This window comes from Macaca thibetana, chromosome 1, assembly GCF_024542745.1.
Source record: "Macaca thibetana thibetana isolate TM-01 chromosome 1, ASM2454274v1, whole genome shotgun sequence".
NCBI classification, from domain to species: Eukaryota; Metazoa; Chordata; class Mammalia; order Primates; family Cercopithecidae; genus Macaca; species Macaca thibetana.
In genome coordinates this window covers 39,276,226-39,291,209 of record NC_065578.1, presented here as the reverse complement: position 1 = coordinate 39,291,209, position 14,984 = coordinate 39,276,226, and the positions used below count along the sequence as shown (strand labels likewise).

Genomic DNA, 14,984 nt, shown 5'->3' with positions numbered 1-14,984 from the left:
ATTCCCTGACTTCTTGTGTTTGGGGGGAAAAATAAAAACAAAACACTACTTCCTTTACGGTGACATTTTAAAAAAACTTATTTAGATCCCATGTTGTTCTAAAAGGTTTTATCCTTCACACTGATAATTATTATACTGATTGAATTAAGCCCTGTCCTAATGGGCAGAGATAATCAGACATCACTAAACTAACAACGAAATATATATACAGCAAATGGATACTCTAATTGTACACTTCTATACAGTGATCTTAAGGGCCCTTTCCAGATCTAAAATATCAGGATGCTACTTAGAGCCTGTAGTTTGGAATGTTTAAATACTTCCAGTGAAATAAGTAAAATGGCACTTTTTGGAAATGGCTAAAATACAGGAATCTCACAAAGATTTATCATGGCAACAAAAGGAAAGCTTGAAAATAATAAATTAAACAAAAACATTTAATGAATAAAACACTCAAGCAAAAAAGCATTAGAAACTCAAAAATGCCAAGGATAGAAATGCTAATGAGAATGTAAAATGTGAATGCAAGGAAAGCTAATAGTGAAACTAAAAAGAATGTTATCACTTCTAATAGCAAAACTAAAAGAGGCTAGGCATGGCAGGTGGCTCACACCTGTAATCCTAACATTTTGGGAGGTGAAGGGGGACAGATCACTTGAGGTAAGGAGTTCGAAACCGGGCTGGCCAACATGGTGAAACCTCCTCTCTACTAAAAATATAAAACTTAGCTGAGCGTGGTGGTGGACGCCTGTAATCCCAGCTACTTGGGAGGCTGAGAATAGGAGAATCGCTCAAACCCAGGAGGTGGAGGTTGCAGTGAGCCAAGATAGCGCCAATGCACTCCAGCCTAGGCGACAGAGCAAGACTCCGTCTCAAAAGAAAAAACAAAACAAAACAAAAAAAACACACCTAAACTAAAAAGAATGCTATCACTTAAAAAATGTGGCTCTTTTAAGTAAATCAATGGATACCAATTAAATAATTTTCATTTAAAAATCTGTATTATTTTCATAAGCCAATTTAAAAACACTGATATCCTATATTGCTATGAACACAGACTGTCTCCCAGAAAGTTGGCTACAAATCCAAAGCTTAAGAAATGGAAACATGTAATTTAAAGTAAATATATTTAACATAATTTATTTTCTTATATTTCTAAAGAGGTAGAAATATAAGAGGGGCTCTTGTAAGGTGAGGTGTTTTTTTTTTTTTTTCAGACGGAGCTTTGCTCTCATTGCCCAGGCTGGAGTGCAATGGCAGATCTTGGCTCACCGCAACTTCTGCCTCCCAGGTTTAAGCAATTCTCCTGCCTCAGCCTCCCAAGTAGCTGGGATTACAGGCATGTGCCACCACGCCCAGATAATTTTGTGTTTTTAGTAGAGATGGGGTTTCTCCATGTTGGTCAAGCTGGTCTCAAACTCCCAACCTCAGGTGATCCACCTGCCTCTGCCTCCCAAAGTTCTGGGATTACAGGCATAAGCCACTGTGCCCAGCATAAGGTGAAATTGTTAAGTAGTTATAAAACTTGCTTCAAAGATTGAAATGAATATATGGTGTCTCAAAAGATAAATGATTGGTCGAGGTGGAGGCTGCAGTGAGCCGAGATTGCGCCACTATGCTCCAGCCCGGATGACACAGCAAGACTCCATCTCAAAAAAAAAAAAAAAGGACAAATTAATGAAGCTTAATAGGATGGCAAATTTGAGCTATAACAAATACAATTAATTTAAAATGCCTTTAAATATTTGCCTTTCTGGGGCTGGGCGCAGTGGCTCACGCCTGTAATCCCAGCACTTTGGGAGGCCGAAGCGGGCGGATCATGAGGTCAGGAGATCGAGACCATCCTGGCTAATATGGTAAAATCCCGTCTCTACTAAAAATACAAAAAAATTAGCCAGGTGTGCTGGTGGGTGCCTGTAGTCCCAGCTACTCGGGAGGCTGAGGCAGGAGAATGACATGAACCTGGGAGGCAGAGCTTGCAGTGAGCTGAGATCGCGCCACTGCACTCCAGCCTGGGCGACAGAGCGAGACTCTGTCTCCCAAAAAAAAAAAAAATTGCCTTTATTTGGCTAGTGCCACTTTCCTAACTACAAGAAGTGAAAATTGAGATAGGCCAGCTGTGAAAATAGCCACCAGCCAGGCAAGCTGGGATAACTGTTCATTTTAAACACACAATTACTTTATTCAGATTTAAGCATGTTAAGTAATAAAAACTTTTGTAATCTGTCATATGTATGTGAAATCTGTCCTATTTGAACAGAACAAAAATTATCAAAGTCAGTAAATCCTGATTATAAAGATATACACGAGTAAACGATGTCAACTATCTAAAATTTACTAAAGGGCTGGGCATAGTGGCTCATGCCTATAACCTCAGCAGAGGATTATTTGAGGCTAGGAGTTCAAGACCAGCCTGGGCAACACAGTAAGACCCTAAAACCAACCAAACAAAAAAAGCCTAGCCAGTCTTGGTGGCACACCTGTAGTCCCAGCTACTGAGGAGGTGGAGATGGGGGGGGGTGGTCATTGAGCCCTGGATTTAAGGCTGAATTAAGCTGTGATCTCACTAGTACACTTCAGCCTAGGTGACAGAGTAATATCTTCTCTCAAATAAAATAAAATTCACCAACTAAAGCCAGGCACAGAGGCTCAAGCCTATAATTCCAGATACTTGGGAGGCTGAGGTGGGAGAATCACTTGAGCCCAGGAGTTCAAGGCTGCAGTGAGCTTTGATTTTGCCACTATACTCCAGCCTGGCAACAAAGTTAGATTTATAAATCCATTAAAGTGGTTAAAAGGCAGGTTGAGAATTAAGGTCTCTCAAATAATTTTATTTATTTATTTTTTGAGACAGAGTCTCACGCTGTCGCCCAGGCTGGAGTGCAATGGCACGATCTTGGCTCACTGCAACCTCCACCTCCCAGGTTCAAGTGATTGTCCTGCCTCAGCCTCCCTCGAGTAGCTGGGATTACAGATGCTTGCCAGCATGCCCGGCTAATTTTTGTATTTTTAGTAGAGATGGGGTTTCGCTATGTTGGCCAGACTGGTCTTGAACTCCCAGCCTCAGGTGATCCGCCCACTTTGCCCTCCCAAAGTGCTGGGATTACATGCATGAGCCACTGAGCCTGTCCTTTTTTTTTTTTTTTTTTTTTTTTGAGACGGAGTCTTGTTCTGTTGCCCAGGCTGGAATGCAGTGATATGATCTCGGCTCACTGCAACCTCCACCTCCCTGGTTCAAGCAATTCTCCTTCCTCAGCCTCCTGAGTAGCTGGGGACTACAGGCACATGCCACTATGCCTGGCTAATTTATGTAATTTTAGTAAAGATGGGGTTTCACCATGCTGTCCAGGCTGGTCTCGAACTCCTGACCTCAAGAGATCCACCCACTTCAGCTTCCCAGAGTACTGGGATTACAGGCTCAAATAATTTTTGCCCCCCAGATGGAGTCTTGCTCTGTCACCCAGGCTGGAGTGCAGTGGTGCGATCTCAACTTACTGCAACCTCTGCCACCCAGGTTCAAGCGATTTTCCTGCCTCAGCCTCCCTAGTAGCTGGGATTACAGGTGCCTGCCAGCATGACCGGCTAATTTTTGTATTTTTAGTAGAGAAGGGGTTTCAGCACCTTGGTCAGGTTGGTCTTGAACTCCAGAACTCATGATCCACCAGCGCCGGCCTCCCAAAATGCTGGGATTACACGCGTAAACCACCATGCCCGGCCACTCAAATAACTTTTAAAAGAGTAAGTCAGAATGTCCAGGGCTTGGTATTCCAAATTAAATATTTCAGGCTCCAAGTATGTAACTCCAAATAAGCATGATCAAAAACGGGCATTTATGGTGTATTTTGTAAAAATATTTGCATAGTTATAAATCGATATAAAATGATTACCCATCTAAATATATAAACATGCCTGAAACCATGACAGCCAGTATATTACTCATAAGGATGCAAGATGTCACTTCAATCATCCATTCAAATCTGTACACTGGAACAATGAAACCAACATCCAATAGTAACCGACAGCCTGATAGATCAAACATGCACTAGGATAAGTTCTTCTTCAATTACTACAATAATGTGACTTTTTAAAAAAAGCCAACCATTGAAAATCATGGAAAATGATTCCATTGTATGTATGCTTCCAATGTTGAGATGATCTACTGTGCCCACGATTTTGCCCATTACCTAGCTCATTTCAACAAGTTATATATAAATTTATAAAAATTGGAAAAGAAATTTAGCTCTGTTAACAGCAAGAAACACATTTTGGTAGGAATTTAGCTACTAAGCAAGAACTTTAAATTACTCTGTGTTTTGGCCAGCGTGGTGGCTCAGCTGAGGTCAGGAGATCGAGACCAGCCTGGCCCACATGGTAAAACCCCGTCTCTACTAAAAATAGAAAAAATTAGCCGGGTGTGGTGGCTGGCACCTGTAATCCCAGCTACTCGGGAAGCTGAGGCAGAGAATCGCTTAAACCCGGGAGGCGGAGGCTGCAGTGAGCTGAGATTGCACCACTGCACTGAAGCCTGGGTGACAAGAGCGAGACTCTGTCTCAAAAATAAATACATACATACATACATATATGCATACAAACATTACTCTGTGTTTCTACATAGCAAGAAGCCCATGAAGTCCAGTTAACATGTTACACTGAGATTCAGAATTTAGGTATTTTAGGAATGAAGTAAATAAAACTGTGGAATCAAGGGATGATCATCCCCTAAAAAAGGCTATTACAGAAAAAAAGTTTTTAAGCTAATACAATAGTAATTGACCCCCATGACCTCTTTTCTCTCCCACAAAATTCTGTTAAATAAAACACATATGCTAGTTTTCGCCAGTTACTGAGGACACAACTGTGAATTAAACAACATATTGGTTGGTGTATCAATCTAGTTGGGGCAGAACAGACATGTAACTACATCTGAAGAAACACAAATGTGTAACACAAAATTTAAGCTCAGACACATTACAGAAAGAAAAGGCCAGTCTATCAAATACTCAATGAAGGCTTACGGTGGAGGTTCAAAGTTCAACTTTATGACTTTAAAATGGCTGCAGTAATTACACCTCTCTCTATATAATACATCACCTCACTCAAAATGGTCACCTTTTTCAAATGCATGGCTATTCCAATTATATTACCACTGAGAGGCATCTACAGGAAGCTTACTCCTCTAGTACTTCTTTTTTTTTTTTTGAGATGGAGTCTTCCTCCGTCGCCCAGGCTAGAGTGCAGTGGCACGATCTCGGCTTACTGGAAGCTCCGCCTCCCGGGTTCACGCCATTCTCCTGCCTCAGCCTCCCGAGTGCTGGGACTACAGGCACCCGCCACCACGCCCAGCTAATTTTTTGTATTTTTAGTAGAGATGGGTTTCACCATATTAGCTAGGATGGTCTCGATCTCCTGACCTCATGATCTGCCCGCCTCGGCCTCCCAAAGTGCTGGGATTACAGGCGTGAGCCACCGAGCCTGGCCTCTTCTAGTACTTCTTTAATTTTCTCCAACAGTCAAAAATCTTTTGGGGTCAATATTAATAAGTAAGTTAAACAATAACTGCTGCAAAGTTTAAAACATTTTTACTTTTTACTGTGGTTTGTAAATGTCTCTGAGGGAAATTTCTAAAAGAATAAAAAATGTTCTGAGTGACAGTTACATAGGTTTTTGTTTTTGTTTTGTTTTGTTTTTTGAGACAGGGTCTCATTGTGTCACCCAGACTGGAGTGCAGTGTTGTGATCTTGGCTCACCACAACCTCCACCTCCCAGGCTCAAGCAATTGTCCTGCCTCAGCCTCCTGAGTAGCTGGGATTATAGGTGTGCACCAGTACCATCTGGCTTTTTTTTTTTTTGAAACAGAGTCTTGCTCTGTCGCCCAGGCTGGAGTACAGTGGCATGATCTTGGCTCACTGCAACCTCTGCCTCCCGAGTTCCAGCAATTCTCTTGCCTCAGCCTCCAGGGTAGCTGGGATTACAGGCGCACGCCACCATGCCCGGCTCATTTTTGTATTTTAAGTAGAGATGGATTTTCACCATGTTGGCCAGGCTGGTCTCAAACTCCTGACCTCAAATGATCCACCCACCTTAGCCTCCCAAATTGCTGGGATTACAGGCGTGAGCTACTGCACCCGGCCGATAGCTACATAGTTTACATTTCAAATATTATCTTCATGGTAACTACACTCAAGAATGATACTCCCAAGAAATAAATTCTAGCATATGTGTTTAAAAATAAGCATGACTACTTTTATTACTTTGTATTTCAACTTTATTGCCACATTTAAAAAATACTGATATCTCTCTTATCCAAAATGCCACTTAAAAGTTTTTTTTTAAACAAATACTCCTTATGTCCCACTACCTCAAGCATAACAAAATAATCTATCTCATTTGAACAGAATTCCTGTGATTAATTTTCCTTAGTAAAATTCAAAGTTTTTTGTGGTTTTTTTGAGACGGAGTTGCTCTTGTCTCCTGAGCTGGCATGACCTCAGCTTACTGCAACCTCCACCTCCCAGGTTCAAGCGATTCTGGTGCCTCAGTCTCCTGAGTAGCTGGAATTACAGACGCCTGCCACCCATGCATGGCTAATTTTTGTATTTTTAGTAGAGATGGGGTTTCACCATGTTGGTCAGGCTGGTCTTGAACTCCTGACCTCAGGTGACCCACCGACCTCGGCCTCCCAAAGTGCTGAGATTACAGGTGTGAGCCATGCCTGGCCAAAATTCAACGTTTTATGTTATTCTAAGATTCTAACTCCAGCATCCCACTACCAAAAAAAAAGCTTTCAAAAACAATGGAAGGGTTAAAAAAAAAAAAAAAAGATGTGGCTAGGCGCGGTGGCTCATGCCTATAACCCTAGCACTTTGGTAGGCTGAGGCGGGTAGATATCATGAGGTCAGGAGTTCGAGACCAGCCTGACCAACATGGTGAAACCCAGTCTCTACCAAAAATACAAAAATTAGCTGGGCATGGCGGCCTGCACCTGTAATCCCAGCTACTCGGGAGGCGGAGGTTGCAGTGAGCTGAGATCACACCACTGCACTCCAGCCTGGGTGACAGAGCAAGACTCGGTCTCAAAAACAAAAACAAGCTGTGATTTCTCCTTGAATTGCTTGAAAGAAGCTTAATTTTAACAAAGTGTGAAATGACTAAGATTTTCTTTCCTTTACTCATTATAGCTCCTGAGGAGGCCACAAAGGGAAATCTCTATTAATCCCTTCCTGCTATAGAAGAACAGCATTAATCCTAGAGCCACTAACAGCTCTGGAAGAGTGAATGGTGGGCGACTAAAGAAGGGGAGAAAAATTTTAAACACAATCTATAACACATTCCATATACGATTTAATTTATTATTTGTACTGAAAACCTAGCTATAATGCTAGGTACTTTTTTCATCATAAAGAAATTATATTTAAGTCCCCATCTCACTATCTCCTTTCTCACAGGAGGTATAACTCTGGCATAGTGGATTTGGTGGCAAAAAACTACAATTTGAATTTTGGCCTATGCCAAGAAAACACGTATACAGAAGAAAAGCACTAGATTAGAAGTTTAAGACCTGGGCTTGAATCTCAGCTCTACCACTTTAGCTTTGAGACCATGGACAATTACAAGTTTTCTCTGGTCCCTATGATCCCCCAACTGCCTCACCTGTGCAATGATTATTTATGAGGACTGGGTGAGATTACAGCACACAAATTTCTACATAAAATAATAAACAAAAAGAAATATAGTAACATACAACAGTATTAACCATAAAACTATTAAAATAGACAGACGATCCAGAGGGAGATCAATGAGGGCTGAAGTACACAAAAGGCTTTACTAGGTTTTCCTATAAACAAAATGCTCATTTCCAATTTTAAGCCATCCTTAGGTTCTGAAATAGAGTTCCTCTAATCAAGATAATGCAAATCCAACCCATTCTTAGAATTAAATCTCAAATATTACTTCCTCCCTGACACCTTTAATACTCTGGTATACAGTGAGCACCTCTCTCTGATCTCCTATAGCATTATCCATACCACTAATCTGATACTTACTGACAGAGAGTCTTACATTTTAGAGGTTTCCTGTGTATCAGGTTTGTCCCTTTGGCCTAAATAGATTCAATACAGTTAGAATGAAAGAACCATGGATACACTTACTGTTTCCTTTTTAGCAACTAAGTATTCTGTAGGCAAACAAGATATAAATTGAATTAAAACCAAAATAATGCAATTCAACTATATAGTTCCAAAGTTGCAAAAGAGATTACTATTCAAATGAATTTCTTTTTTAGTGCTAGTTTGACCTAGAAACCTAGATAATTTGATCCTTTTCATCTGTGGGTTCCCAAATAAGAATGGGAAGGACTACCCAGAAGATACTAAAAAAATGAAAAGAAAAACAATCTAACACAGGTTTGTTTCATATTGACAAAATTTTATCTTCAAGATAGAAGACATATATTGGAGTTAACAGACAACCCTTTATGGGATAATCAAGAGGAATATTTTACCCTTTCTTGACTAGATTAAACCAATGATATTTTTAATTAAATGATTTTGTGTGGAAGCAAGAAGCTATTCACAGTTCATGCTAGGTTTTAAATTAGAAACAAATTAACATTTTACATAAACCCTAAATGCTATATACTATGTGCTAACAAATAAAGAGTGTAAAACTAAATATACTTACCAAGAACAATATACACTTGCAGTTTGGAGCTGCTGGGTAAGGTAAGTCGTACAAAGAACAAATGCTGTGTTATCCTGCCCCTCAGATTCCAGATTACAAATGATGTCTAGTACTTCCTTGCAGTCGACCTTTGCAATCTATCAAAAATGAGATGACTAAGTCAAAAAGAAAATGGTGACTTTTCAGTAAACTTTGTTATATAATGTGAAACTTCTTGATGAGGCAAAAATTAGGGACATAATTTTCTCCTGCTAATGAATGAGTCTTCTGGCATGAATATTTCACATAAGAAAACATTAAAGAAGGGAACAGACACTATAAGGAAGTTCTACTACAGTCTCAATATAGATAGAAACATTTTTGCATTTTAAAAAAATTACTTACGAACATTGCTACCATATAGATGATTCAAATTATATATAATAATCTCAGATTATTTTTACCTGAAGTATTATTATCTTTTTTTTCTTTCCTGTTCCTGTCTTCCCCTAGTATCTATGACCACAGCTGGGTCACTCTGGTTACAGATAGTAAAACATATGGCTTATCCTCAGTGTCAGTGGGGCTAAAGGAGGCCAGTTCAGGAACTGTTTTAAATACAAACGCTACATTAACATCATTTTTTCATAGAAGGAAAATTTCTAGTGTATTAATGGGTTTTTCAGACCATCAAAACCCTTTTTAGAAATATATCTTTTCATTTACAGGACTTAAATCATAAAAAAACCAAACAAAAGCCCTCTAGACAAATCAGTCAAATTTTTCTGGGGCTCCTTTCCTACACTGAAAAAGAGTATAAAACAAGTGAACTAGACTTTAAAAGACCCTTTCTCATTCTTTTTTTTTTTTGCATCAGAGCAAATGAGGTAAACAGCTCAACTCCTCCAGAGTGCTATGTAGTTACAAGGGGGTGGTTCTAAGGCTCTAATTTTAGTCATATCTTCAGGTAGGTGCAGAAAGGCTTTTTTTAAAGCTCAGCTCAAATGTTACTTTCTTACAGAATCGTTTCCTAACTTCTGAGGTCATGTTATTTGGATCGCTGTCAAACACTCAAATTTCTCCTTTGTAGCACTTATTTCTAGAACTTTATTTTTTCAAATAAATTTTACTGTATTATCTCGTTTTTTGTCATACGTCAACATGACACATCTCTAAGACTGGCAAGGCAGGCAATATTTCTATTTCACAAATAAAAAATGAGTCAAAAGTTCATTTTTAAATTGAAAATGTTTAAATTGGGATATTTATTCTGCCTTGGGCCAACATTTAACCTACTCATACTGGCCTTTACCTTTTATTATTTTGTGTGTGTGTGTGTGTGTTTTTTAAGACAGTGTCTTACTCTGTTGCTTAGGCTGCAGTGCAGTTAGGGTAATCATGGCTCATTGAAGTCTCCACTCTCCTGGGCTCAAGGTATCCTCTTGCCTCAGTTTCTCAAGTAGCTGTGACCACAAGTGTGTACCACCCCACCCAGCTTTTTTTTTTTTTTTTAGAGATGAGCTCTCACTATGCTGCCCAGGCTGGTCTCAAACTCCTGGCCTCAAGTGATCCCTCCTGCCTCAGCCTTTCAAAGTGTTGGGATTACAGGTGTGAGCCAACGCCCTGGCCCTATTATTTTACTTTTTTATGTACTTTCACTTTGGCTCTCCAGCTAGACTATAAACTCGAGGACAAGAGCACAGCTCTATAAATAATATCCTAAATCCCCTGTAAACAAAACCCTGTAAGAAGAAAAATAGCCATATCAAAATGTATGTGCCTAGCAAAGCAGTGCCATTTGCTAAATACCTGCACTGTGCGAAGTACTGGAGATGCAAGCCAATCTAATTTTTGCCCTAATGGATATCACAGTCTAGTCAGGGTTATTAGTAAGGAAGCAGTTACTAAGAATTAAATAGCTACAATGAGAGAGCATACAGTATTTTAAAAATACCTTTGGTAAGAAGACTCTAACCCAAATTTGGGAACCAAAAAAGACTTTCCGGGTAAAGTGGCACCTAAGATGAGTGGGAATGAATAGGAATAAGTCATGGGAAAGGGAGAGTGAACTGCAAAAGATACTCCAGAACAAGAAGAAAAACACATGCAGTGGCCTAAATAAGAGTGAGCATGGGCCGGGCGCGGTGGCTCAAGCCTGTAATCCCAGCACTTTGGGAGGCCGAGGCGGGCGGATCACAAGGTCAGGAGATCGAGACCATCCTGGCTAACATGGTGAAACCCCGTCTCTACTAAAAAATACAAAAAACTAGCCGGGCGAGGTGGCGGGCGCCTGTAGTCCCAGCTACTCAGGAGGCTGAGGCAGGAGAATGGCGGGAACCCGGGAGGCGGAGCTTGCAGTGAGCCGAGATCGCGCCACTGCACTCCAGCCTGGGCAACAGCGTGAGACTCCGTCTCAAAAAAAAAAAAAAAAAAAAAAAAAGAGTGAGCATGGCATTGAAGAAACAGAAATAAAATATTTCAGTATTGTTGTGGGTAACCCAGCAATACTGTGGGAGCATCAAGTCTTGAGAGTTTCTAGGAGTAGAAGCACTTCTGTTTTACTTTCTTTTTTTTTCTTCTTCTTCTTTTTTGAGATGGAGTCTTGCTCTGTCGCCCAGGCTGGACTGCAGTGGCGTGATCTCGGCTCACTGCAACCTCTGCCTCCCAGGTTCAAGTGATTCTCCTGTCTCAGCCTCCTGAGTAGCTGGGATTACGACACCATGCCCGGCTAATTGTTTAATATTTTTAGTAGAGACAGAGTTTCAACATGTTAGCCAGGATGGTCTCGATCTCCTGACCTCATGATCCACCCGCCTCGGCCTCCCAAAGTGCTGGGATTATAGGCGTGAGCCACCGCGCCTGGCCAGTACTTCTGTTTTTCTATTATCATTATCTCCGTGCCTTCTAAGTTACCACAGGGATTGTTGGTAAACATGCTCCTGCACTGGCCTAAACAAGCAAAGCTTAACTTTCTCTACCAATGTCTCAGATTAAACTTAACTTTAACTTTCTCCAATTATGCATTTTCAGCAAATATTAACATTCTTTTTTTTTTTTTAACATTCTTTTAATTAGCTCTTAATATTGCTGTTTACCTGGCATTTTAAAATACACCAGTATGCTTGATAATGAAATTTCTGATCAAGAGCTTCATAACTCCGAAGCTTGGTATCTCACACACACATTTTCATTATCTATTAACTTGACTGTTTTGCTTCCATCAAGGTTTCTATTGTGAAGGTGGAACTAGTATACAGTGGGGGCTTTGTATAAGCTTCCAATTCAAGAGCTCATTTGTCTTGTGCCCACTTATCTGAGGTAATAACAGAAATAAATATCACTCTAGACTTATTTTCCACTTTCATTTAACTAAATGAGACATCTGATCATTTTTACAAATGAGAAAAACTGAAGCCAGAGTTTTTTTTCCATATCTGTTATCTGTTCCTCCTTATAGACTCTAAATTCCTTGAAAGCAGGTACTAGATCTTATTTTATACTTTTATCCCCCTTGACACCTGTTTTAGGATATTCACACAACAAGCACTCAGTTAACATCCTTTGACTTGAAGAGAATCTCAGTATTATGCCCCAAATACCTGTACCTTCTTGAATATAGAGGAAAAAAGATACGATAAATAAAAGTAAATAAATAACTGAAAAAATTCATGTAAATTAAAATGAGATAACACCTCACTAACAAAATATCATTATACTACTTGTCCTCAATCTTTTGCAATAAATAGCTAAGACCACACTAAAAAACAAATATATGCAAGAAAATACTTCACAGCTAAGGTAAATTAAAATGAAGGTCATCCACAAGCTTCTGAGAGTTTCAATGAGTATCTAGGTAACATCTTATACTTAGATACTAGAACAATTTTTTGTTCTTAAATATAATTTCTAGTCCTGGGGCTAACAATTCTATAGCTGGTAAAACAAACCAAACATGTGTTTCAAATAATCAAGTATGCTTACTATCTATTTTACCACTAAAATATAAGTTCCTTAAGGGCAGAAGTCTGTTTCTTTCCCCACTTATCTTCAGTGCCTACAATAGTGCCAGGCCCATGAATGAACATCAATAACTACTTGTCAGAATGAAAGATAACTATAAGATAAATAACATGAAGAATAAATGGGATAGAAGACTGAAGACAGGAAGAATAACATTGACTGAAGTAAGCCACAAAGATTCCAAGGAAAATAATTATTGGGGAGATAGCAGGGTCTAGATGGACAGGGGAGAGTGTAGCCCAAAAATAAAAAGCCAGAATGAGCAAACTAATTAATGTGAGAGTAACTGTGGCATGTGAGGAGGGAAAAGGTTATCTGATGTAACGGCAATGAGTGATGTCACGCAGATGACACTCCGTGAATGAAAGGCTAAACAAGTTGAGAGACTTAGGATAGAGCTAAATCACACACTGGGGGATAGACAGACTGAATAAGGCCATGTCACAGAGTTGTACAGTTTTGCATGGCACAAAACTAACCAGCCAAGGGAGTTACTGGGAGCTGAAATTCAGTCCACTTGTCAAGCCCTAATGAGGCTTTTGCCCTCAGAAGACGGAAGACCTTTGAAAGGCAACCATATGAAGGTGGTGTTAGAGGGTGAGGGTACTTTTGGCTGATTTCCACAAAATTATCATGCAGGCCAATGGTAACAGAATACTAAAGGACCCGAAACTTACTCACGGGTTTTTATGGGGAAAACCAATTTTTGTTGTTGTTTTCACTTGTATATGTATCCAAAAGAAATCACTGGAAATCATAGTTTGATTAATTACTGTTTACTAGATTTCTGCTAATTACAAAAATATTTACAATAGAAAACCCAGAACACAGAATAAAAATCATCTTCAATCTTACAACTCAATGATAACCAGTATTAACAATGTGAATTTTTTTCCAGTATTATGTCTACATACATGTTACACAGCATGGGTTTAATATGTGACTACTGCAAATATGTACACATTTTAAAGAAAGGGGATACTATGCTGGTTATATGTTACTTCTTTTACCTTATGCTATGTTGTGACTTAAGTAGGAGTTGGGTATTTTTCTCTTTCTTTCTTTCTATTTTTGAGATGGAGTCTTGCTCTGTTGCCCAGGCTGGAGTGCAGTGGTGCAATCTCGGTGCAACCTCCGCCTCCCGAGATCATGCAATTCTCCTGCTTCAGCCTTTTGAGTAGCTTAGACTACACGCATACGCTGCCATGCCCAGCTAATTTTTTGTATTTTAGTATAGACGGGGTTTCACCGTGTTGCCCAGGCTGGTCTTGAACTCCTGACCTCAGGCAATCTGCTCGCCTCGACTTTCCAAAGTGCTAGGATTACAGGCGTGAGCCACTGCACCTGGCCCGTTTGTTTTTTTACTATAAGAGACAGGGCTAGAGTGTAGTGGAGTCTGTGGCCCAGGCTAGAGTGTAGTGGTGCGATCGCAGCTCACTGCAGCCTCGAACTCCTACGTACCAGTGATCCTCTCTCCTGCCTCAGCCTCCAAGGTAGCTGGGACTACAGTCGCACACCATCATGCCCAGTTTATTATTTTTTTGTAGAGATGGAGTTTCATATTGTTGCCGAGGCTGGTCTTGAACTCCTGGCCTCAAATGTTCCCCCAACCTAAGCCTCCCAAAGAGCTAGGATTACAGGCATGCGTCACTAGACCCCAGCCTTAAGTAAGAGTTTTTACAGATGTATTCAACAGTCCAGAAAAACAGGAGTGGGTGAGGAGAATATAGAGGCAAAGAGATCAGTAAGAACAGAAGTGGCATGAGTGGACATTCTGGCATTTTGTCTCTTTTTGGAGAGAGTCTCACTCTGTCACCCAGGTTGGAGTGCACTGGCACGATCTCAGCTCACTGCAACCTCTGCCTCCTAGGTTCATGCAATTCTCCTGTCTCAGCCTCCTGAGTAGCTGGGATTACAGGTGTGTGTCACCACACCTGGCTAATTTTTGTATTTTTAGTAGAGACAGGATTTCATCATGTTGTCCAGGCTGGACTCAAACTCCTGACCTCAAGTGATCTGCCTGCCTCCGCCTTCCAAAGTACTGGGACTACAGGCATGAGCCACTGTGCCTGGCCTGGTCTGTGGTTTTCTTTCTTACAATGTCTTTGTTTGGTTTTAATATCAAAGTAATACTGGCTTCATAGCATAAGTCGGGAAGTGTTCCCTCTTTTTCTGTTTTTTGGAATACTTTGTGAAGGACTGGTATTAATTCTTCTGTAAATGTTCTGTTCAGTGAGACCCTGTGGATGTGGGAAATTTTCAAATTACCCTCTTTACTAGTCATAGGTATACTCGGATTTTCTATT

At 40.2% G+C, this 14,984-nt stretch overlaps 3 protein-coding genes across 5 annotated transcripts in view; 2 read left to right on the top strand and 1 right to left on the bottom strand.

The window, feature by feature from the left end:
- The window catches only part of PPT1 (palmitoyl-protein thioesterase 1), a 576,153-nt gene that overhangs the window by 417,312 nt on the left and 143,857 nt on the right, over window positions 1-14,984 (top strand). The window lies entirely within an intron of this gene.
- The window catches only part of RLF (RLF zinc finger), an 81,279-nt gene that overhangs the window by 9,898 nt on the left and 56,397 nt on the right, over window positions 1-14,984 (bottom strand). For 2 of the 3 annotated variants that reach the window (XM_050797433.1, XM_050797440.1), the window contains one exon: window positions 8,680-8,816. In XM_050797433.1, coding sequence (XP_050653390.1) covers window positions 8,680-8,816 — 137 coding nt within the window. Of the gene's footprint in view, window positions 1-3,197; window positions 8,099-8,679; window positions 8,817-14,984 lie in introns of those variants that run through there. The other variant, XM_050797450.1, reaches the window with a different exon arrangement.
- The window catches only part of NT5C1A (5'-nucleotidase, cytosolic IA), a 569,993-nt gene continuing 557,522 nt past the window's right edge, over window positions 2,514-14,984 (top strand). The window contains exon 1 of the mRNA XM_050800055.1: window positions 2,514-2,519. The gene's annotated coding sequence lies outside the window, so the exon portion shown is untranslated. The remainder of the gene's footprint in view (window positions 2,520-14,984) is intronic.